Source organism: Protopterus annectens, chromosome 1.part1, assembly GCF_019279795.1.
Source record: "Protopterus annectens isolate FY-2018-M chromosome 1.part1, PAN1.0, whole genome shotgun sequence".
Lineage (NCBI taxonomy): Eukaryota > Metazoa > Chordata > Ceratodontiformes > Protopteridae > Protopterus > Protopterus annectens.
The window spans coordinates 343,514,087-343,536,812 of NC_056726.1; the positions used below are offsets into that span (position 1 = coordinate 343,514,087).

Here is a 22,726-nt window from a genome sequence, read left to right on the forward strand (position 1 = left end):
CACAAACACCATTCCCACCAAAAAGAAGAAAAGCTGGCCAACAGCCACTTACTTCAGCTACCGTCTGTGTTACTTTTTGGCAAATCCTGGGTCCCCTGCATTACAATCTTGGACCCTGAATGTGTGCCAATGGGATAAATATACACTGTACATGTGTTTGCTGAAGCACTGAGCTCCTTTAAGCAGTTTTTTTCACACCTAATGAGTGTATCTGAAGCAAATAATGAAGATTCTTAGGCTGGACACAACAGGAAGACAAGTGCTATATAATCAATGAAAATTATACACCATTTATTTATAAAGGACAACTTCACATTCTGTTCAAATATATTTAAATATGTTATTTTTTCTGTTTAAAGCAAATATTAAGTCTTTTTTTATTAGAATTTCCTTTTCCCCCTCCCTCAGACAAACCCTAAATAGACAATGCAGTATGACTGTTCAAGCAGTGCACATCACAAATACTTTTCCCATTTCAGTAACTTTATGTACGATTAAGTTTAAAATATCTCAGTATATCTGTTTGAACAGATCTTGTTACACTTGACTTTGATCCTTTGCTAGTTTGTAATTTTACTTGATGTTTTTTCACCTGTAGTTTTGAAATGGGGCTCCTCTGTTTCCATTCACACAACAGCTCAGTCTGCAGATCAACAGGCAGTTCTGAAAAAACACTGAGATCCACATCAGGAGGAAAATTTGCTACTGATTTTGAAGGACTTTGTACTGTGGGTGCCAACAAGCTCTCGTTTCTAGAAGTATCCTTTGAACAGTAGTATGTATTAGATTTATTGGCTTGTGTAACAAGGCAATCAGCTGTGTCATGGCAGATTTGTTTTACATCTGAACAAGTTGGCACACACAAATCTACAACCTTACTATCTGTACTATCTTCAAGTATTATTACATCAGGGTCCTCATGCTCAGAAGGACATGGATGTGCCACCACATTGTCATTCTGGAACTGCTGCTGGGAATGAATATATGTGGATGACTTCCCAGGTGACATGGATCTTGGCTTCAGATCATCTTTAGCGCAAAGAGCTCCTTTATTTTCAAGCAGTTTTTGGGCAAAAAATGACACCTTTGTTTTAGAAACAGGTGAAGATGGATTACTATGTTTTGGACTACATGGTGCTGTGGGCTTGGATACACTTGGAAAAGGAGCTTTTATTCCACCAGCACCAGTTATAATTTCCCACTGGATATCAACCGGTAACTGAGTGAACACCTGCAGATCGATTCCAGAAGGAAGATTATGAAATGGAAATTCCTGAGTGCTGACTTCTGATGGCTTTTTCTCAGATACTTCTGGAAGGGGACTAGGACTCTCTTCAGTTTCTAGATCAAGGTCCATGGTATTTGTCTCACCATCTGTGCTGTATACTGTGTCTTGACAACTGTCTTCTGAATCATCTTCAGTAAAATCAGACTCTGTTTTCTAGTGAATTCAAATTAAATATGTTAGTAACTGTATTTATAAAGTTGCAGCACATCCTTTTCACACTAACATTTGTTCACAAATAAGCATAAACATTTAAAATGACCTTTGAAAGACTGACCACTGTTGCATATGCAGGATACTTAACTGTGACAAAGTGTTTGGGATGTGTGAAGTTTGGCTGGGAAGGAAAGGATAAGCAGCCAAAGCTATTAATGGATTGAGTGATCACTCCTGTGGCATCAGGACAGAATGGCTGATCCTGTCAACCACAGATGTAGCCTGACTTGGGATGTGATTAGCAACAAGAAGATGGTTGGAGGGAAAAGATGGTATGAATGGCTCCCTCTGGCTTGTCTGTATTTGAAGGCACTGCCATTTTGTCTGAGTAGATGCCAATTGCACTAGCTGAAACAGAGTCCTGAAATACCTGTTAAGATGAGAGGAATGAGCCTTATATCTTCACAGCCTGTTGGAATGACCAACTGTCTTTGACCGTCTGCTCAAATTAGTGCTTCCCACAGCACAGGAGAGGCACCCCAATGGGGGTCAAGGTTTGAAATGGCCTGCCCAGAGACAAACTGGAGTTCACAGCCAGCAAATGAAGGCAGTCCTTGCATTTCTTGGAAATCCCTTTTGGATTGCTGAGAAGGTCTAAAATCTGACTCCACTATACTTTGAGAGTCCACTGAAGAACAAAACACCTTATCATGAAGGACCATAAAGACTGAAGAAGTCATCAGACCCAGAGCTCAAAGGCAAAGCGACAGAGTGAAATGTGAAGAAATACTGAAACTGAAATGTTGATTATCTGTAGGATGGCAGTTGTGAGATAAAAATAAAATAAATCTTTTCCATGGGAAGACAGGAGTGACAAGTTAGAGTGATCAGAGTGCAGCCAATGAACATTACAGATTATGATGGCACAATCTGAGATTTTGCAACTTTTTTTTTTTAAAGAAACATTTTTACTAAATTATCACTTATGACATAGGGTTGAGATTTTATAATGCTGACCACTGTGTCCAAGGATTGAAACAGACTAAGAAGTTAGCAGATTCACCATGGCTAGAGCTTATATGAGCTAGTCATTCACATATGGAAAGACTCCAGAGTCAGAGAGTTGCTGTTACTGCAGATATGCATTTGGTGAACACCCTGGGGACTGCGGTGGGACCAAGTGGCAGTTTCCTACATTGAAAATGACAGCCTCTTATGCAGGGTCAAAGGAATGGCTTTACTCCTGGACTCTCTTATAATTTTGATATGCAATTATGCATCCCTGTGGTCTAAAGAGCACATCTGTCTTCCTTTGAAAAGACAGTGAAGGATGGACTGAACTGTGACCATTCAAAAAGGTTTTTTGAAAATATAATGATTTGGGGTGCTCAAAATGAGAATGGGCCTGAGGTCTTGATTTTTTAGCAGTAAAAAATGGAGTAAAAGGCATGGCATTTCTGGCTTGACAGTATCTCCTCAACAGTTTGTTTTAGTATCAGGTTTATTGATTTCTACTGCTTGGCTGTAGTTTTTGACAGTGTGGGACCTCAGGAAATGGAAAAGTTTGGATAGGGAGGGGACAAATGGAGAATGTAACCTCTGGCTACAATGTCTTATACCCATCGTTTGTAAGTTATGAGCCTCCAAGTAATCAGATGAAGAGACAGATATCCCCTGACTGCCTCCAGCATGGGGCAGTTGGGCAAGCCCTCAGGGATGTGAGAAAATCCACCCAGAAGAAGGGCTATATGATCACTGATTGTTCTGCTGAGAACCACATCATCTGAAAGCACGGTCATTGTGGAAACTGCTATTTTAACAGTGATGCTTTCCTCAGAAATTGTTCTGTTGGGGGCACTGGTGATCAGTTCTTGGAAACAGATACCCCAAAACCTGGAATTTCATCCCAGGTTTAGTAAAAGTATCATCTTTACTTTACTACTTTTTTTCAGCCTTTACCAAATCTTTAAAGAGCAAGGATCCATAAAAGAGGGCATTCATGAACTGAACTTTGGAGTTTTCAACAAACTTAGAAAGAGCCATGCATTACCCTAGCAGAGCCACTAACTGGACTAGGTGTAAAAGATTCATAGTCTGATTCACCACTGAGATAGGAGTTGCCAAGATGGGACTGCAACTTAGTCAAGATACTAGAATCCTGCAACTCCTCCACAGTCTAGAGCCTGAGCTTGTTTGACTCCTTAAAGAGAATCTAGAGGGATGAAAATCTTTTTAATGTAGGATACAATACTGGACTGGGGCTCTGGAGCCTTGCATGCAGTAGCAACTATGCAACCAGCAATTGGAGCCCATGGGTGAAAAGTAATTTTGTCATGGCATTTGCAGACTGAAGTATCTAACAATAACTTGAACATTTTATTAACCAGTTGTACAGCCAAACAGAAAGACCTTGCTGATGAGAAAACTCAGCCAGTATGCAGTCTGACTAAGAAGGGATGTACATCTAGCTTGATACTGATGACTGCTACAATCTTCCCAAGTCTAAGGTAATGTAGGTGAGTCATCTACCTGATCTTTATCCATGTCTGGGGTGGAAGACTCCTCTGTGGAATCTACATGCTTCTTCTTAGACATCTTTGCCTACTGCCCTTGGATGGAAAGAGTCTCACAAAGGGAAAGACTGCATGTCAGACATAAGACTGGTATCCTTTTTGGAGACTATGCTCTCTCTGAACCTGATCAGATGGGTATGCAAGGCAGAAGTAGCAAATTAGGATCAGAAGTGTGCCATGGTCTGGATCACTTCAGGGACACAGCTCAAAGAACCAACACTACCTGAAGCTGACCCAGACCCAGACCCTCAGATCAACAAAATATACATCAAAGTTGACTAACGCAGAATGGGCCCAACCCCTGAAGTTGACATCTAGGTTCTGGTATGAAGCCACCAACATCAAGCACCCAAAGAAATAGTTTGAGTAAAACATATTCAGTCCTGAGATGATGATGAAGAGGAGGGGGATCAAGGCTGAGCCTGAAATGCCAACCCCTGATGCTGAGACAGGAATCACCCCCTAAGGAGGGGGATCACATCAGAATACCTGAGGACAAATGCTCACTTTACATCATGGCAATCAAGGTCAAATACATCAGTTCCATTAGGGCCATCAATATTAACACTGACATCTAAGTCAATGGGTCAGTCAATGGCTAGCCCAACAGTGTAGCTCAAACTAAGCTCAAGGAGGAAGGACATGCAGCTAGGTCAGAGAAATCTGGCAATAAATGTGCTCTACAATGCTCAAAGCTAGTGGGAGAAAGACATCTGTGATCAAATCTGCTGCACCTTAAAAATTCCTTCCACATTTTTCTTTAGTCCAGTTAGACTGAAAATGACACATTGGGTCCACTGATACTGAAAAAGAAAGGCTGGGGGATAAAGAGCTCAGGTTCTAAGGCAGCTTAGGCTACACTTCCCGGATGGAGAGAGCAGGGGGAGGCATTTTAGGAGCAGACACACTAGAATTATGCTGATCAGACATTGCAGCAGAAGAAACTAAAACAATGTCCTCTAGGGCCTTAGTGTCTGAATTGACTACTTTGGGCTTCTTGGTAGATTAAAGGAGCATCTTTAACAGCAGCTATTTTTCTTTTGAGAGAATAAACATTAGATGTAGAAGGAAAAGCCCTTGAGTCAGACACAAGAGTAACCCAAAGCTTCTCAAGATCAAGTCTAGTTGTCTACATTTCCTAACAGTGGGGGACAAAGTAAACAAAGACAGAACAATCCCCCCATCAAACTGAGCCTGTCCGACACACTGCAGACTTATGGGTGGAATTATGACTCCTCTGGAGCATTTCCTAAAGGACTAAGACTCTTTATCTTTTTCCATAATTAAAAAAAGGCAACTCTTACCAGTGACAAGCAAACAGCCAAAAGTATACCCAGTTACTACATTGCACTGGTCCAACAGGATCAACGGAAGCTAATAGCCCTAGAGACCTTACAAGTCTAGCCAAGTTCGACTCTTATTTCCACGATCAGCACCAACTGCCCCAGTCCAAGAGGTACACAGGTGGAATCCCTGGGGTGAATTTACAGTCACCCATTTAATCGTCCAGATTGCATTTGAAGAGGTGCTCTATTTGGCATGAAGTGGGAGTCCATTCCAAAGGTGTGGTAACTTGAGACAAATTTGTCCCTCCAGCAGGTTCTATTAATGTCACATACCAGGTTAAGGTCTTCAGAATAACCTGTGTACCATCTGACTTGCAAATATGCAGCATTCCCAATAAAGCAGGGTCAAAGATTGCCTTATATGCAAGGCATAGATCGCCTCTGAGTAGTCTGTATGAAACAGAATAAAGTGACAGTGATTTCAGACGATACACATAGGACAGATGCTGAAGACCTTGAATTTTCCTTGTGACAACCTTTGTGGTCTCTCCAATTGCTGGAGGTGCTTGGAAAGGTACATATCAAAAGGGGCATTGTACTCAATTATTGGCCTGATGAGGGAAGACTACACAGAGGTTATAACTTCTTGTTTTCTGGATGCACTGCCTTTACTTACGAGGTGAGCAATATAGAATGCCCTTCTTACCACTGTAGAGACATGGTGATCAAAGGTAAAGTTCCTGTCAACCGGTGTGCCAGGTTTGTCACCACTGAGTGCGTACTTAGGGTGTTGTTATTGATGTGGTAGTTAGTAGGAACATCACACTTACTGAAAGCGATGATGCATTTTTTTGCATTGAGTTTAAGGCCATGACTTGGGCACCAATCATTTGTTTGTTTATGAGCCTCTTGTAGGATGTTACCATAGTTTGGAGATTCTATGACCGCTCCCAGTTTGCAGTCATCAGCAACTTTGTCAGACACAGACCTTTAGCTTTAGCTTGTACTTCAGTGAAATAGATTCCAAACAGTAGAGGTCCCAGGACTGATCCTTGTGGAACACCACTGGTTATAGGTCTGCTGTTGGAGGTGGACTCCCCTATTTTGACTATATGGGTTCTATCAGTGAAAATGCATGTTAATACAAATACTATTACTCTAGCAATGTTCTAAGTTTCTAAGAACAATACTTAAAATATGTCCATATTTTTCGATCATTTTAAGCTCTGTCCAGATTTCTTGCTCTAAGAGGTTGAGAGGTATGTGTGGAACATAAGCATGTCTTGGCAATAAATGCGATGTAAAAGTCATATTCAAGATCTCAGCCACAACCGCAGTTAATTTGGGGGGGGGGCTTGTCTAATATCAGCCTCACACCCACAAACAGTTGAGGAATGCAATGATGATTTCTGCTTCAGGCTGATAAGCCAGCAGGTACAGAATAAATGGTGCTATGGCTGAGGTGGAATTAGAAATGGAGCCAGAGCTAGGCTTAAGAACTGGGATCCCAGTTTCTTACTTGCTGTTGCCCTGGTGTTTCCCCAGAAATCATAGATGAGGGTGGGAGGTTGGCATAATGATTAAGGTGCTTACCTTACAAACATAAGGTGCAGGGTTTGATTCTCACATGGTGTAATTGGCTAGGCTGAAAATGGCACATAAGGGCAGTTAGCCTAGTATTAATCTATGAACCTATGAAGACAATCTACCTGGCTAATCCCTTCAATGGACCTCATCCATCTCTACAAATCTATGGACAAATATTAAGGCTTTTAGCTTTTCTTTTCAACTTGGGCAAATCAGAAGACTGAATCATGGCTCCTGTAACATCTGCAGATGATGTGATCCAGTTCCATATCAAAGGGCCAGCCTAAGTGGTATTTCTGACTTATGACCCAGTGTCTGCAGGTACACTTGAGAGACATAAGATTTAAGACATCAAACAAAGTAGTGCAATAACAGCACACAAGAGGAGATTAAATCTGCATGAAAAGCTAGAAAGAGCTGGATATCCTGAGCCACATGCATCCCTTAACTCTTGTACAGAAGTACTGGCTGTGGGTCAAAGATGAGATCCTCAAATAAAGGAGATTCAGATAAAAAGCCATGGGTAAAAGCAAAATAAGGAAGAACTTAAGTGTACCACCTACTAATGAAGACTCAGCAAAGTAAGTGCTTTCTTTTCAGGATATTTTCTTTAGTGTTGCAGTTGCTCCTCTTGAAATAGTACGTTAGGTGATATGACTGCATCTCTCACATACTCCACGAATTCTACCTCCTTAAGATTTATGGCTGAAAAGACTTAAAATGAAGTATTAAAGGCCTCCTTATGCAGTTCAGCATGAAAATGTGAAGTCAGAGCAAAGTACAATGACAAAGGGCAAAAAAACAACAACAACAAAAAACAAGGTATAAGTAACAATACAGGTATCAGATAAATGAGCTCCTGACATGAAGAAGTCTCGGAAGCGCTTCCTGGCTTAACACTTGGGACTCTATGACAGCACCACAGGTGAATGGTTCTAAAAATAATGATAATCTAATGATGAGGAGGAGGAAGAAGATGCACTACATTTTGCAAGGCACTCTTATCAGCAGGAAATCAATAATCTCTCAAATGTTCTGGAAACAGCAGAAGGCACACATGTGGCAATGATAATGAAACACTTGATTGTTTATTTTGGTTGCACTTAAACACTTTACAACACAATAACAAAGGATCGTGATGGGTCAAGGAATGCTCAGACACTATTTAAAATATGTTTTAAGATTACTGCAACTTAGTAAGCAATGCTAGGTAACATGTAGGGAAGGGTAACATGTTATTAGTGTCTGTTTAAAGCTATATATTGGCTAGACACCTGGAACAGACAAATCATGATGGGCAAAAACATGAAGGGTCTGAGGACTAACCACTTCAGTATGATGTGATATGACGATGTAGGTGGTAGCTCATATTTAGAATGCTGAGAGAAATCATGGTTAGGAATTCTGAGGAAGATGATATAACATATACTTAGGGAGTTGGCAGCCATTACTAAGAATGCTGACATACAGTAATGGGTAAAATTCATGACTGCAGTTAGGATTTTTTTATATCTATTAAAATTTGCAGCTGTATTTGATTAAAGTATTACAAACAACACATACTCAGACATTTGCTGCAGTTTCTCTCTTACCTGACATGAATCCATTTTGGATGACTTTTTCTGGGCTAAAAAGAATCCAATAGATCCCCTAAAAGATGGAACTGTAGTCTTCAATTTGGAAAAGCACACATTTAGAAGTGTAATGTGAAAAGGTAACCTCACATCAATCATCTTTCGGAAAAGTTTCAGTAAAATTTCAACCAGTGGAGCTGTAATATCATAGCACCCTAATGAGGAAAAAAAAGCAAATACTACTGTCATAAAAAAGGCATTTACAGGAAAAAGATCAGAATGACATAAATAACACCTAGTAGTGATTAAAGTTTATCAATAAAACATTTCAGTAACTTTTTATAACTGGTAAAAGTAGACATGTAATGATAAAACTCGGGGATCTAAGAGAACACTATGTGACTGACTGCATATGAAGAAAGTGTGTTTTTATCACTAAAGCCCTTCCAAAAGGGTACACTATATGTGCCTTTGCCTCTCCAATTCAAATAATAATTTCTTGGGTTGCTTCACCTTAGGGATTTAGTGGGCTCTACTCCCCTTCCTTACATACTAGGGTGATAACTTTTGATCAGTACTTCCATTACAAAGATTCAAAAAACAACATTCAAACAAGGTGCAATCGGCCACAGCAGACACTGCCCACAACCCAATGTAATAATTTAATAGTAGTCATAAAGTTATTTTTATAATGGAGTGAGTCAAAAGAGAAGCAAGTCACCAAACCCAAGAAGTCTAAAACAGACTGTTACTCAGTGAGAACTTAGACGTTACTGACATGTATGAACTGAATACAATTCTATTCTCACTTCAGAGTAGGTTTGCAGTTTGCCGAACACAACACTGGAAACTATGCTAGTTCCAAAACACAATTAAGACATCAAGTTCTGAAACAAGACCTGCTAAGGGAAGTAGAACCTGTACTGCTACCTAGGGCAGAAGGACTGATGGCATCTACCTAGTTATGAGAGACAAATTAACAGTTGGTGTTGTAAAATGTGCAGTACCTTAACAGCACTGGGATAAGACTTTTAGGCCATAAGGCTGGCCTTGCTGGAGTCCAAAAATGCATTTTTATATTTTGTTAATGTAGCTTTAAGAAGCATACTTGATCTGGTAATTAGAAAGCATGTTTTTTATGTCTGACAAGCTTAAACCTCCATGTACTGTTAGAGCCATTTCTTTTTAATATAAGATTTAGGAAAGGAAATACATTTAACAAATGACAAATTTATAATGTTACACATTTTAAAAGGCATTTGATGATAGGTAGACATAATATTAACTATTACATAATATAAGAATGCAATCTGGATATCTTTACAAGAAAAGCTTGGGACTTTAGATACAAAGAATTGAAAGTACAGTTGTGTAAGTTATCTTACCATAACAATCTCTGCTGCAGTAGCCCTAGCTATGTGGGTTACATCCTACCAAGGATGTAACAGCTGGCCAGCTTCCAAAGTTTCATGGTACCTTCCACACAAAACGCAAACCCATCAGTCAGTGCAATCTGAGCTTACCAAAAAGACAGGTTTGGGAGCCAAGCCCCTCTGAGCTTTCATGACAACAGAGAGAAGGAGGCTGAGCCCTTAAAGGACAATGCTAGGAACAAAAAAAAAAAAAAGCATTCACACCTTGGCATAAACAACACACCAACAAACAAGAGGGGTGGAGGGAGGGAGTACCTACTGTAGCTGTGATTATTCACGCATCTACTGTTTACTTTCACAACTGTAATATGTTCATTATATTAATCACTGCTGCAATATATTTAACTATATGGTTAGATTACACCAGCTTACTAAATATGGGAAGTGAAAGGGGAAGACTCCGGGAGGTCCTGAGGAATGATGCTAGCAAAACCTGAACTAGACCTAGAGAAGGAATCAAGTTTGTACTAACTTGTAAATGTATCTATACTGGACCAAGTTTCTGCATCTAGAATACTTCTGGAATCCAACTCTTTCCAAAAATCAGTAGATTAAGTCAAGGCCCTGGCAGAGTGCCATCTTGACCCTGCCGGGAATAGTCTTGTTGTGTTGAGTGTAACAAGAGGTAAAAACGTGAGACAACCATTTGGAAATAGTCTGTTTTGACACAGGTTGTCCCTTCTTACCTTCACAAGAAATTAATAACCAATCCAAAGATCTGAAAGATTTAGTTCTGTCGAGATAGTTGTCTGTGGATATCCAAGGTATGGAGTATCCTTTTCCCTCATTGTTATGTTCAGGAAAGAAAATGGGGATATGGATAGTTTTGCTTAACATAAACTCAGATATTACTTTAGGCATAAAAAAAGGATTCGTTTTCAAAGAAACCCTGTATCTGTGGAAAATTTGATAACCATGACTCACCCTAAGAGCTTGCAATTCAGATATTCTTCTTGCAGAGGTCAGAGCAAGCAGTAAAAATGATTTCTATGTTAAGGGCCTCAAGTCAACCAGATTAGCTGGTTCAATTGGAGCAACTGTTAGCTTCTCTAACAGAAAATTAAGTTCTTAAGGAGGGGCCTCCAATTTTCTTGGAGGACTCTATGAATGACCTTGGGGGGATTCCTTCTGAATCTTCAGAAGTATCCTGGATATCAGTGGAAGGGTGGAAAAGCATAAAGTAACATTCCTTTCCAAAGAAAGGAAAATATCTCTGTCTTTCATGCCTTCTTGCAAGGAGTGCTGGAACAGAATATTGCCACATTGTTTAGAGAAGAGGCAGTCTACCCGAGGAACTCCCCTCAGATAAACGAAATCTTGGAAGATCCCTGATCTAATTTCCATTCGTGAGGGTCAGCCCTTGTCCTGCTCAGCTTGTCTGCACAAAATTTTGCTTTGACAGAATTTAGAATGCCTATAGCGTGAGCAAAGTGGTTACAACCTGGTTTTCCCTTGTTTGTCTATGTACCTTAAGACTGCAGTATTGTCTGCAACAACTTGAAGAGGTCCTGGGGACCAAATATGATTCAAAGAGCTGAATGCCTTGATTAGGGCAAGCATCCCCTTTATACCTATGTGCTAGCTTCTGTCCTTGGGGTTACACACACCTTGCCTTTTATCCCTACTGAACTGCTCCCCAAGTGAAGTCCAAGGAATCTGTAGTGACTGACTCCTTTGTTGCACGGAAGGAGAGAGGAGGGGAAACCTGGATTTAGAGACATTTGCCATCTCCACCAAGCGGTTTCTCTTCTGAAAAGACACAGCACTGGGATTTGAAAAGACAAAGGATGTTGGTGCTGGAACCAGAGACTTCAGATACCATTTTATTTGGGATATCATTAGAATCATAGATGCCATGATACCCACAATTCTGAGGTATTTTTCTGATGTCTGGGTGAAAATCATAAGGATACATTTAGATATGGATCTATTTATTCCTTCCTGTGGATGAAAAGCTCTTTGAACTGAGGTGTCTAGCCGACATCCCAGGAACACAAGCCTGTGTGAAGGGAGTCAAAGATGACTTTTGAATGTACCTTTGAAATCCTACCTTGTATAAGAATGACAAGACTCCGCAAAGATAAGCATATCATCTAAATAAGAAACAATGTGGATACCCTGTAGATTGCAACGAGCTGTAACTGGAAAGTACAGTTTTGTACCTACCATAAATGTAGATGTTCGAGTGTTCACACTGCTGCAGTCATCACACTTGGGTTATCCTGCCGTCAGGCGGTCCCGCAGTCGGCCAGAATTCCAAAGTCTTGGTCCGGTGTCGGTTGCTGTTGCTGTTTCCCTGATGTCAGTGCGCCAGGGGTATATAAGAGGCATCCAATGCCGTTTTCTTCAGTTTTTTTTGCCCTAGATGTCAGGTGCCCCCAAGTAGGTAGGCAATACATATTGCTAATAAAACATATAAAAGGAATAAAAGGAATACCTTTAGTTACAAGCAAATACACCACAAAGGTTGTACAGGATAGAAAGGTATAGAAAAAGTTTAGCTAGGTCAGAGGGGATGGAGGGAGGATAACTGGGACTGCAGCAGTGTGAACACTCGAACATCTACATTTATGGCAGGTACAAAACTGTACTATGTTCATCGTGTTACACTGCTGCAGTCATCACACTTGGGTTGAATCCCAAAGCTAAGGATGGGCGGTGGAACTAAACAGGGTTTGGAGAAGCTAGTAAGCCCTGCAGAACTGCAGTGGCAAAGCCAGCTCTGGTTTTAGAGTATAGAGGTAAGTGATACTGCTTGGTGAAGGTGTGCACTGAACTCCAAGTTGCAGCCTCCAAAATATCCTTGGTTGGTACCCCTCTGAGGAAGGCTGTTGATGTTGCTGTAGCCCTGGTGAAATGGGGCCTAATGTTACCAGGTACAGGTTTCCCATGGTGTGTGTAACAGAAACGGATACAATGTCTATCCATTTTGAAATGGTCTGTTTTGAGATAGCCTTTCCTTGTGATCGTGCAGCATAGGATACAAAGAGCTGGTCAGATTTTCTGAAAGCCTTAGTCTTATCCAAGTAATAACGTAATTGCCTGTGAATGTCCAAAGAGTGTAGGAGCCTTTCCCCTTTGTTCTGGGGGTTTGGATAGAAGGTGGGCAAATGAATGGTTTGGTTTAAGGCCGCACTGGATACCACCTTTGGCACAAAGGAAGGGTTAGTTCGTAAAGCGACTCTGTCTTGATGAAAAATGATGAAAGGCTCCACTGCCATTAGTGCCTGTAGCGCTGAGACTCTTCGTGCTGAAGTTATTGCTAGCAGCAGGGCAGTTTTCCATGATAGAAACTGTAAATCAGCTGTAAAAGCTGGTTCAAAGGGCAGTAGTGTAAGTTTTTCCAAAAGAAAGTTGAGATCCCAAGTTGGTGTTGGTGCTCTCCGGGGCGGTCTTATGTTCTTAGCCCCTAGGTATTGTTTTAGCAATGGATGTGAAAATATAGGAGGATCCGTGTTGTATTGAGCTGAAATAGCTGAGGTGTGGATCTTAATAGATGAAAAAGAAAGTCTTTTGTGTAACATCTCAGTTAAATATTGTAGAATCTGAGGAATATTTGGGACAAGGGGATTCTGGCCTTTAGCCTGGTTCCAGGCGCAGAATCTTTTCCAGTTATCTGAACAGGTTTTCCTGGTGCTGGGTCTCCTGGCCTCCAGAATGACATCCATAACAGCTTTAGAGAGAAGTGTTGACTGGTATTTTAGGTAATTTGCCATGCAGCCAGATTTAAAGTCTTGAGCTGGCTGTGCAGAATCTGATTGTTTTGCTGAGTGAGCAGGTGAGGAATTTGAGGTAAAATCCATGGTGGGCCTTGAGCCATGTTCCTTAGTATTGGATACCAGTGTTGGCGTGGCCAGTCTGGAGCAATGAGTATCATTTGTGGCTTCTCTAATCTGGCTTTCAGCAGCACCTTTGCCAGAAGAGGCAGTGGAGGAAAGGCATACACTGTTAATGTTTTCCAACTGAGAGGGCGTCCACTTTCCAAGCTAGTTTGTGGTACGTATGTCCTTGTGCAAAATTTCCGTAGTTGGTAGTTTTGGGGGGAGGCAAACAGATCTATATCTGGGCTCCCCCATTTTTGAGTTATCATTGCGAATACTTGTGGATCTAGTTTCCACTCGTGAGGATCTATGATGTTTCTGCTTAGATCATCTGCCAATGTGTTTTCCTTTCCTGGCAGGAACTGTGCTTGTAGTTGAACTTGGTAGGTTGGTGCTGTGTTCCACAAAGTCATTGCTTGCCTGCATAGGGGGTAGGAATGTGTGCCCCCTTGCTTGTTTATGTACCACATCACTGTGGTGTTGTCCGTCTTTATTAGTAGTTGTCCTGGATGTAGGAGGTCCTTGAAATCTGTTAGGGCATTTTGTACAGCTAGCATCTCTTTTTGATTGATATGTAGATGCTTTTGATCTGCAGACCATTTACCCTGAATACACTGTCCTGCCATGTGTGCTCCCCAGGCATAATCCGATGCATCCGTTGTTATAGTTTGCCTGGCTGTGGGTAAGGTAAAAGGCTGACCCTTGTTGGGATGACATGCCATTGTTTCCAAGCTGTGGCTGTGCTGAGTCCATACACTTTTCAGGTACCATTGTAATTTCCTCATATGCAGTTTTGCATATGGTATTAGTAGTATGCAAGATGCCATGAATCCCAAGGCCTGCAGAATTTTTCTTGCAGGGAGTTGGGTCTTTGTTGCCATCATTTTGAAGTACTGAGTCAGTTGTCCTTGCTTGTCTGGCATGAGATAAGCCATCTGGGCCATTGTATTTAAGCTGGCACCCAGGAATATTATGTCTTGTGAGGGCACTAGTTTTGACTTCTTTTCATTTACTGTGTACCCTAGGCAACTTAATAGGTTTTTGACAAATGCCAGATGCTTTAAAAGAATATCCTTGCTTTCTGCTTGAATAAGGCAGTCATCCAGGTATGGATATATTTGAATTCCTCTTTGTCTGCAGTATGCAATTACTGGTGCCAGGCATTTTGTGAAGACCCTGGGTGCAGTAGATAAGCCAAAGGGCAGTGCAGAGAATTGGTAATGGGTTGAACCTGCTATAAATCGGAGGTATCTTCTGCAATTTTGTCCGATAGGGACATGCAGGTTATGCCTCCTTGAGGTCCAACGTTACTAGCCAAGCCTTTTTGACCAGCATGGGAAGAAGTTGCTGTAGTGTTAGCATCTTGAATTTGGGTACCTCGAGATATGTGTTTAGAATTGAGAGGTCCAGAATGGGTCTCCAAGCTTTGTCCTTTCGGGGAACTAGAAAGAGTCTTGAGTAAAATCCTTGTCCTTGCTCCTGTGCAGGGACCTGTTGAATGGCTCTCATGTCCATGAGAGCTGTAATTTGTTTTTGAGCCTCTGCCCATTGATTTGGTGGCAGGTTTGGCATTCCTTTTATCCTTGGTAAAGTGTGAAAGTGGAATCTGTATCTTTGAGATACAATATTTAGGACCCATTTGACTTTTGTGATGATGTGCCAGTTGTCTGCAAAAAGAGTTAGCTTTCCTCCCAAGGGAGCTGCCAAGAGGGAGTTGCTTGGCAGTCTGAGGGGTAAGTCATTGTGTTTGTCTTCTGGTAGTTTGAGATCTGTCTTCTCCTCCTTTCTGGGTTGTGGCACCCCATTGTCGAGGCTTGTAAGAGCCTTGCGACTGACCTCTGCCCCTTGGGCATCTGTATTTGCCCCTCTGTGGTCTGTCAGAAGCTGGAAAGGACCAGTTTTTGGTTGGCCAATTTCTGCTGAAATGAGGGGGTTGAACCTGTAAAAAATCCTTGACCGTCTGCATAGATTTTGCCTTATCCTCCATTTTCTTTAAAACCTCTTCTGCTTTTACACCAAATAAAACATCCTGCTGTAAAGATGCATCCAATAACTTTGCTTTTACATGATCGGGTAAAGTTTGTTCTTTTAACCAAGCATGTCTACGTATGACAGACCCTGTCACTGCTGCTCTACAAGAAGCTTCTAATGAATCAAATCCACATTGCAAAGTATGTTTTCCCACTTATTCAGCTGCATGCAACAAATCTTGCATTTCCTTGTAATCAGGCTGCCCAGTGTGTGTGATCATTTTTTGTTTTAATTGAGTCATCAAATATTGTTAATATTTCAGCATGTGAAACTGGCAATTTAAGGCCCTCATAGCTAGAGTAGCTGAGGTATATATTTTCTTTCCCCATCTGTCTAGTGCTCTAGAATCCCTTTCAGAGGGTACAAGATTTTTAGCAATAGAGGCCTTAACCCCTTTGGGACCCTGGGAAATGGTTTCTGGGTCAGCAACAGGGCTTTTATATAGGAATTTGTGTGAGTCAGGGACTCTGTAGTATCTGTCTGGTTTGGCTGGTGCAGGAGGTAGTGAATCTGGGTTAAGGCTAGATGCTGAATAAACATCATCCACAATGTCTAACACTGGTGGACTAGCAAGTGGTCTGTGCTGGGGTAGTAAAAGGAACTCTTGGAGCCTTTTCTTAGAATCAGAGTAATCCTGGCCTTCCCAGTGGAAATGTTCCCTCATGGTATGTAAAGTTTCCCCCAAAAGAGTAGTCTTCTGGGGGTGATGCTGAAGGAATAGACTCTTCAGCATCAGAGTCTTCATAAGGGAGAAAAGAATATTCCTGTTCCGCAGAAGAATCTGAGGAAATTGAAACCTGGTCAGAGGAAGCGTAGTCCTCCTCCTGTCTAGGCCTTTTATCAGGAGGGGGATGGGAACCCCTGATTAGGGTAATTAAGTCTTCAGCCATGTTAAGCATCTGTTTCTTAGGCATGGGGCCTTGTACTGGAGACTGCTGTACAGTCTTCTTTGCTTTTAAAGGAGTTTTCAGCTTTGCATAGGATTTAATAGCGAGTGTAGTCGGTATGAAAACACCTTCTGCAACTGAAGGTGTTTCAACTGCACCGGAATCTCCTTCAGCCATGGAGTCGGAAGGGCCTAAAGATAAAGGTTGTGGAGGCCTAGCAATCTCCTCTTGGGAATCGGATGCCACTTGGGGTTCTGAATCAGCAGTTGTCAGGGGCTGCGTAGGCGCCTCACTGAAAACTGGAGAACCAGCGACTGGCCTAGCAGAGGCCTCAGAGTCTGGTTTGGGTCTCGGCTGCCTGTCCTTATCTTTGCGTTTTTTATGCATTCCGGTCATCTGTTGCTCCAACGGCATGGTATAATTAAATTCCCTACCAAAATAATGTCGGGCGAAATCAAACCGACGTTTTATAGTACATTTGTTAAACCTAGCACAAAACCGACAACCTGTGACGTCGTGGTCTGGGCCTAGGCAAGGAATACAATAAGAATGAAAGTCCTTATGAGGTATTTGCTTCCCACAAGAAATGCAGTTGTTAACTTTTTCTGACATCGGACTGAGGCAAGAAAAGGTTCCCCCAACGGGGTACTTAGCTTTATTGAAGACTTGGTCTGAAATTCGATTTGAAAATCTCAGGAGTCGGCCAACCGGCACTTGCAAACTGCTTCTGCTTCGGGCACCGTGCGGCAAGAAAAGACTGAAGAAAATGGCATTGGATGCCTCTTGTATACCCCTGGTGCACTGACATCAGGGAAGAAGCAACAGCAACCAACGCCTGACCAAGACTTTGGAACTCTGGACGACTGCGGGACCGCCTGAAGGCAGGATAACCCCAAGTGTGATGACTGCAGCAGTGTAACACGATGAACATCTAGACACTTTCTGAACACTCTTGGAGTAGTGGATAGTCCAAAGGGTAAGGCAAAAAACTGAAAATGTGATCCAGACATAGTCTGGATGATCAGGGATATATTGATATGCACCTTTTAAATCTAGTTTTACCAGGGAACTTACATGAGGAAGAAGAGGTAACAGGTTGTGAAATGACAGAATTTTGAACTTGGGCACTATTACAAACAGGTTTAGGAAAGAAAAATCCAGAACTGGTCTCCAAGCATCTTCTTTCTTTGCCACTAAAAACATTCCTAAATAAAAAACATTCTCAACCATGGAAGCAGAAACTGGCTATATCAGTCCCTGGGACAGAATGTGCTGAAGGAAATGGAGAAATAAAGGAGTCTGGTCTGGTGGATGAGAAATTACACGGGATTTCCTACCACTGCCATCTGTGAACTTGATGAATAATCTGCAGAATCCATTTATATAAGACTATATGTTACCAAAAAAGGAAAGTGGAGATACAGACTTTCTGGAAGGGGAAAGGGGACAAGGTCCCTTAAGTAGTTACTCAGACTTCTGACTACCCTTGGTTTTAAAGGGTTCCTGAATTTTTTTTGGGACCCTACTGCCAATATTTCTTAAACATCTGTTTACCAGCATTTTGTTTTTAGCAAAACTGGATGAGGGGTTACGAGAATCCCTTAGAAAATTAGGAAAAAGAGGGATAAAAAATCATATAGATTCCCTGTATCAAAGTACCCTTTTCACCACACTTTTTGATGACCTCTGCAGCACAGGAACCAAAAACTAGATCTCCTACCAAAGGAGAATTTAAAATTGCACTTTTCACATCATCTGAGGTGTTCTGAAAATGCAGCCAGGCAAACCTCCTCACATCATCTGAGGTGTTCTGAAAATGCAGCCAGGCAAACCTCCTCAAAACAGTACCACTGGCCATAGCCCTGGAAGAATTACACAGCTGTACACACACTGTAAACAAGGAGTTGTGGCGTGTACAACTGAAGAAACTAAATTATTTAAAGCAGATTCTTTCTAGAAAAGAAGAAACTGCAGACAAAACGTTCCTCACACATTCACAATTAGTCAGAATAAATGTTAACACAGGGGCCTGACAATTCAGAATTCTGAAAATCAAGTTGCAGAAGGATACATCCCCCCCATACTTATCAATAACTTTCAATTCCCTACTTTATCAGAAACAGTAGGATTGGAATTAAGTAAATGTTTAGCAGCAGTAGTATTAGCTAAAGTTTTAGCTGCTGGGAAAAGTAAATCAAACACACACACACACACACACACACACACACACACACACACACACACACACACACACACACACACACACACACACACACAGCTGACAAAACTGGAGGAATGGGGGCAGATTCTGGAATTTCCTTCTGTAACAGCTGACAGTATTTTCTGAGAAACTGAGAAACCTCATTGTTCTTCCACTGAAAACACTGTCACATTCTGGAAATAGTCTCAAAGAAAGTGAAACCACACAGGGAGCATCAGAAACTGAGATCTCCTCCGAGTCTGAATCAGAAGACGGAGGTGAAAACCTGTCTATGTGCTTCCATCTTTCTGCCCAGATTCAAAATGTTGAATATCTTCAAGAAAAGAGGTACCTCTCTTTCGTTTACCAGAAACCATCTTATAAGAAGGAAAATAACATGAAATAAACTCTGAGTCACACCAAGTAAGGAATTTCTCTAAGGAAATTTGAGAAGGAGTAGATACGTGTTTAGTTTTTTTGTTTCTTTTTGACAGGAAAAATGAGGCCAGCAATATTATTAATGGTAGCAACAGCTTCGCCAGGGATGGGCACAACATTCAGACCAAACACAGAAGTTTTCCCTGTTCACTCACCCAGGAATGGCAAGAGTTGCTCTCTCTCACCTTCTGAGGAGACCAAAATATCTGCAGAGGACGTGGCTAACCCCTAGTTCATAGTGGCTGTAGGTGCTAAACCAGAAGGATTCAGGGTAAAAGATAAGTAGTCTGAGGAGCATGATAAGGCCACAGCAGAGTCACCCACCTGTGGCTAAGAAAAACTATAGGCTGTTGTGAGTGGCAAAGGCTGTTTGCTTAACTTTTTCTTTTTGTGGCTGGAAGAAGGACCAACCACGAGACTGGTAGTTTGTTCTGTGGTCAAGCTGTCAAAGCTTGAGCCAACTGATGGTTTAGGCAAGTGGAAGCTGTCCAGCTGTTATATCTCCGGCAGGATATTAATAATGTAAACATTTCCTAGCATAAATACAGTTATGAAAATCCCCAATTGCTTCACCTTTCTATTTTCTGGAGGGATTCATATTATTTTCAACTTCCATTTTAAAGATGTTCATCATATTGATCATTGCTGCAGTAGACTTAGCTATGTGGGTTATAATAACCAGATTTAAAAACGTGACAAAGTATGGCAAATAAAGGTCATATTCAGAAAACTGTTGGAGGAAAATCTCTCGAATTCTACTACGATAAGAATAAAATTGATAAGATATTTGCATGTTAATTCAGATGCCAAACTACACCTTACAGATCACATTTATACGTTTTACTGCCTGCTAAATAAGATAAATAGTTTTCTGCCTATTATTGATGATGCATATAGATATTATTAAATATTTTGAATGGTTGGATATTGATAATGGTGAAGAGGTTCTATTTTTTTTTTAATGCTGCTTTGTACAGTCGTTTTGTAGTCCATGCTTATTGTATCCATATATGATTATACCTGTATGCCTGATTTTGCTTTTACTTCTGAATTAAAATATATGCTCATAAAAAGATATTTTTTAAAAAAAAAAAAAACAGTATTGGGATTACACTGTTAAGAAACAGCACTCGTTAGAGTCAAGGAAAACGGGCAAGTTGTGGTCATATATCATTACATCAAGTCCGTATGTCCAACGAAAAAGACCAGATTGCAAAGAGCTCTCTGGCTTCAGGAAACAAACAAGGTAATAAAGGGATTTTGGACTATAACACGTGGCAGCAGGTGTAGTAAAACAAACCAACTTTGTATTCATGAGTTACAAGTCCATAAGTTTTCATGTAACTGGTTTTAAATAGTACATGCAATTAGAACAGCTTCTAATAGAAAAAGCAGCTACTTTACTGTGAAAAGGAATTTGGATCTCTGTCATAGGAAAGAAAAAGCACAAATATATTTTCATATACAGGTCAGATATTCAATCTTACATGCAGAGTGCACCCATTTTTAAATAATCTCTTGATTGCTCAATTTGGGTGCCTCTCCCTCGATATTTGTGGTAGAGTGCCCTCTTTTCTGGCTGTAGATGTCTTAACCAATCACAGCACTGCTTTACTGCATCTCATTTGTATGGTGCTGGCTAGTTTCTTCATTTCTTTAAGCTTCCTGTTTCTCATATGTGGAAGCGTGGACCTGGTGTCTTTTTGGTCTTCAATTAAGTCTGCACAGTGTGCATATAAGCAGAGTAGGATGGAGAAGCCTTGGTACAGAGATTGTGAAGTATCGTGATTCATGCAGCTGATTTATTCTAGGACAGAACAGGAGAGCCGAGGATAAGAAGAAGCTCGAAGAAACAATTCAACATTGCAGTGCCTGAAACTCGAGGAAGAGGAAGACTGATCTATTTTTTGGACTTTGGATTGGCGCTGCATTGGATGTGAAATTGGAGGGGAGTGGCTGTGAGCATTTTTGCACATTAGTTCTGAGGTTTGTCTTAGATGCGCTCTTCAGAACTCGTCTTGTGGACAACTCATTCTGGGATTTTTATTTTGCTTAATTCTATTCTGCTTAACAACTACTTTTAACAGGTAAGCGTACCTTTTAAATTCTGGCAAATCGCTAAGGACTTTATTTTATGACATCAACCGCAATACTTAAAATATGTCCTATGTTTGGGCCACTGTCTCCCCCCACATTATTTTAGGCTTCATCCAAATTTCTTGTGTTAAGAGGTTGACAAGTACAGGTCCACATTTATCTTTACTTCTGGTCTGTTCCTCATGAAATGTGTTATTTTCTGACAAAGCACTAAAAGAAGTCACTAAATAATGCAAACATTTGAGTTTCAGACTTTGATATCCTTCAGAAAACGCATGCTATTTTTTTAAGCAATATTTAAATTCTGTCCCTATGCTTGGGCTTTTGTCTCACTTATTTTATGCTTTGTCCGGCCTTCTTCTGCTAAGAGGTTGAGAGATTTGTGGCATACTGTCCAGAGTTTTGCTTCATATGGCTAGTGTGTTTTTAGTAATGTGTTTAATATAAAAGTTGTATTCCAGAAAGTAGTGTTCTACATTTGTTGTGAGATTTGCATATTTGTACAGTTTGCTTTGGGGAGAGGGCATTTCAGGAGTGTTTTGGACCTTCTGGAATATCTTGAGGAAAACTGTTCAGGAATCGTTGATATTGGGTGTACCTGCATTCTGTTTAAATGATTTGAAATGCAGAAAATCAGCTTTCTCAATGTTTGAAATGCTTGTTGATTTACATTCATTTAATGGGAAAATATCTGTTTTTAATTACTTTTATTTTGAACACTGTGGATCCTTTTCTTTCGTTTTCAGGCAGTGAAAATGTTCAGTCTTGTTTTCTGTGGTAGAAATGCATTCTCTTCCTAGTTTGAGACTATCCATCTTTAAACTTGCATTACTTCAGTCGTTTATTTTCACTTGATCTTTGTCTCTAAAATATTAGCTATGATGTTTTTTTCTGATAAATTTGCAGAGTATTTTGAGTGTGCCAAACTGTATGACTCTGAGTCCTCAATGTACAGTGTTTTGCTTGGACATTAGAGGTGGTAGCTATGGTGGTGTGGGCACATAGGAATGCTAACTGCCATTTGTTTATTTTCTTAGTATGTGTATTATCAATATTTGCATATACAAGTCTAGAGATATGTGCGCTATGGATATACATGTCTACATAGGTTTTAGTGTTATGATATGCCCAGGCAGGACCCACTTAAGTATTTTTGGAAGTGAACAAAGTCGTACCTTATGTTAGTGCACAGGACTAAGTATTTGAATTGGTATATTCTTCAGAAAATGTAAGCTACTGCAAAGCCTGTTCTACCACCCTAGAATAACATTGAAAAATATGACCCTTTATGATTCTGCCCCCCCCCCCCGCAATGTGTCTGCTTTGTCCCCAGTTGTCTGAATATGGCAAGTTAATGT

The 22,726-nt window shown here is 40.8% G+C and overlaps 1 protein-coding gene across 2 annotated transcripts in view; it reads right to left on the reverse strand.

Moving 5' to 3' along the window:
• Window positions 1–265: 265 nt before the first annotated feature.
• Window positions 266–22,726, reverse strand: part of POLI (DNA polymerase iota) — an 869,655-nt gene continuing 847,194 nt past the window's right edge. For both annotated transcript variants that reach the window (XM_044075156.1, XM_044075163.1), the window contains 2 exons: window positions 8,480–8,676; window positions 266–1,441 (listed from right to left, as the gene is read on the reverse strand). In XM_044075156.1, coding sequence (XP_043931091.1) covers window positions 485–1,441; window positions 8,480–8,676 — 1,154 coding nt within the window. In that variant the 3' untranslated portion in view covers window positions 266–484. The remainder of the gene's footprint in view (window positions 1,442–8,479; window positions 8,677–22,726) is intronic.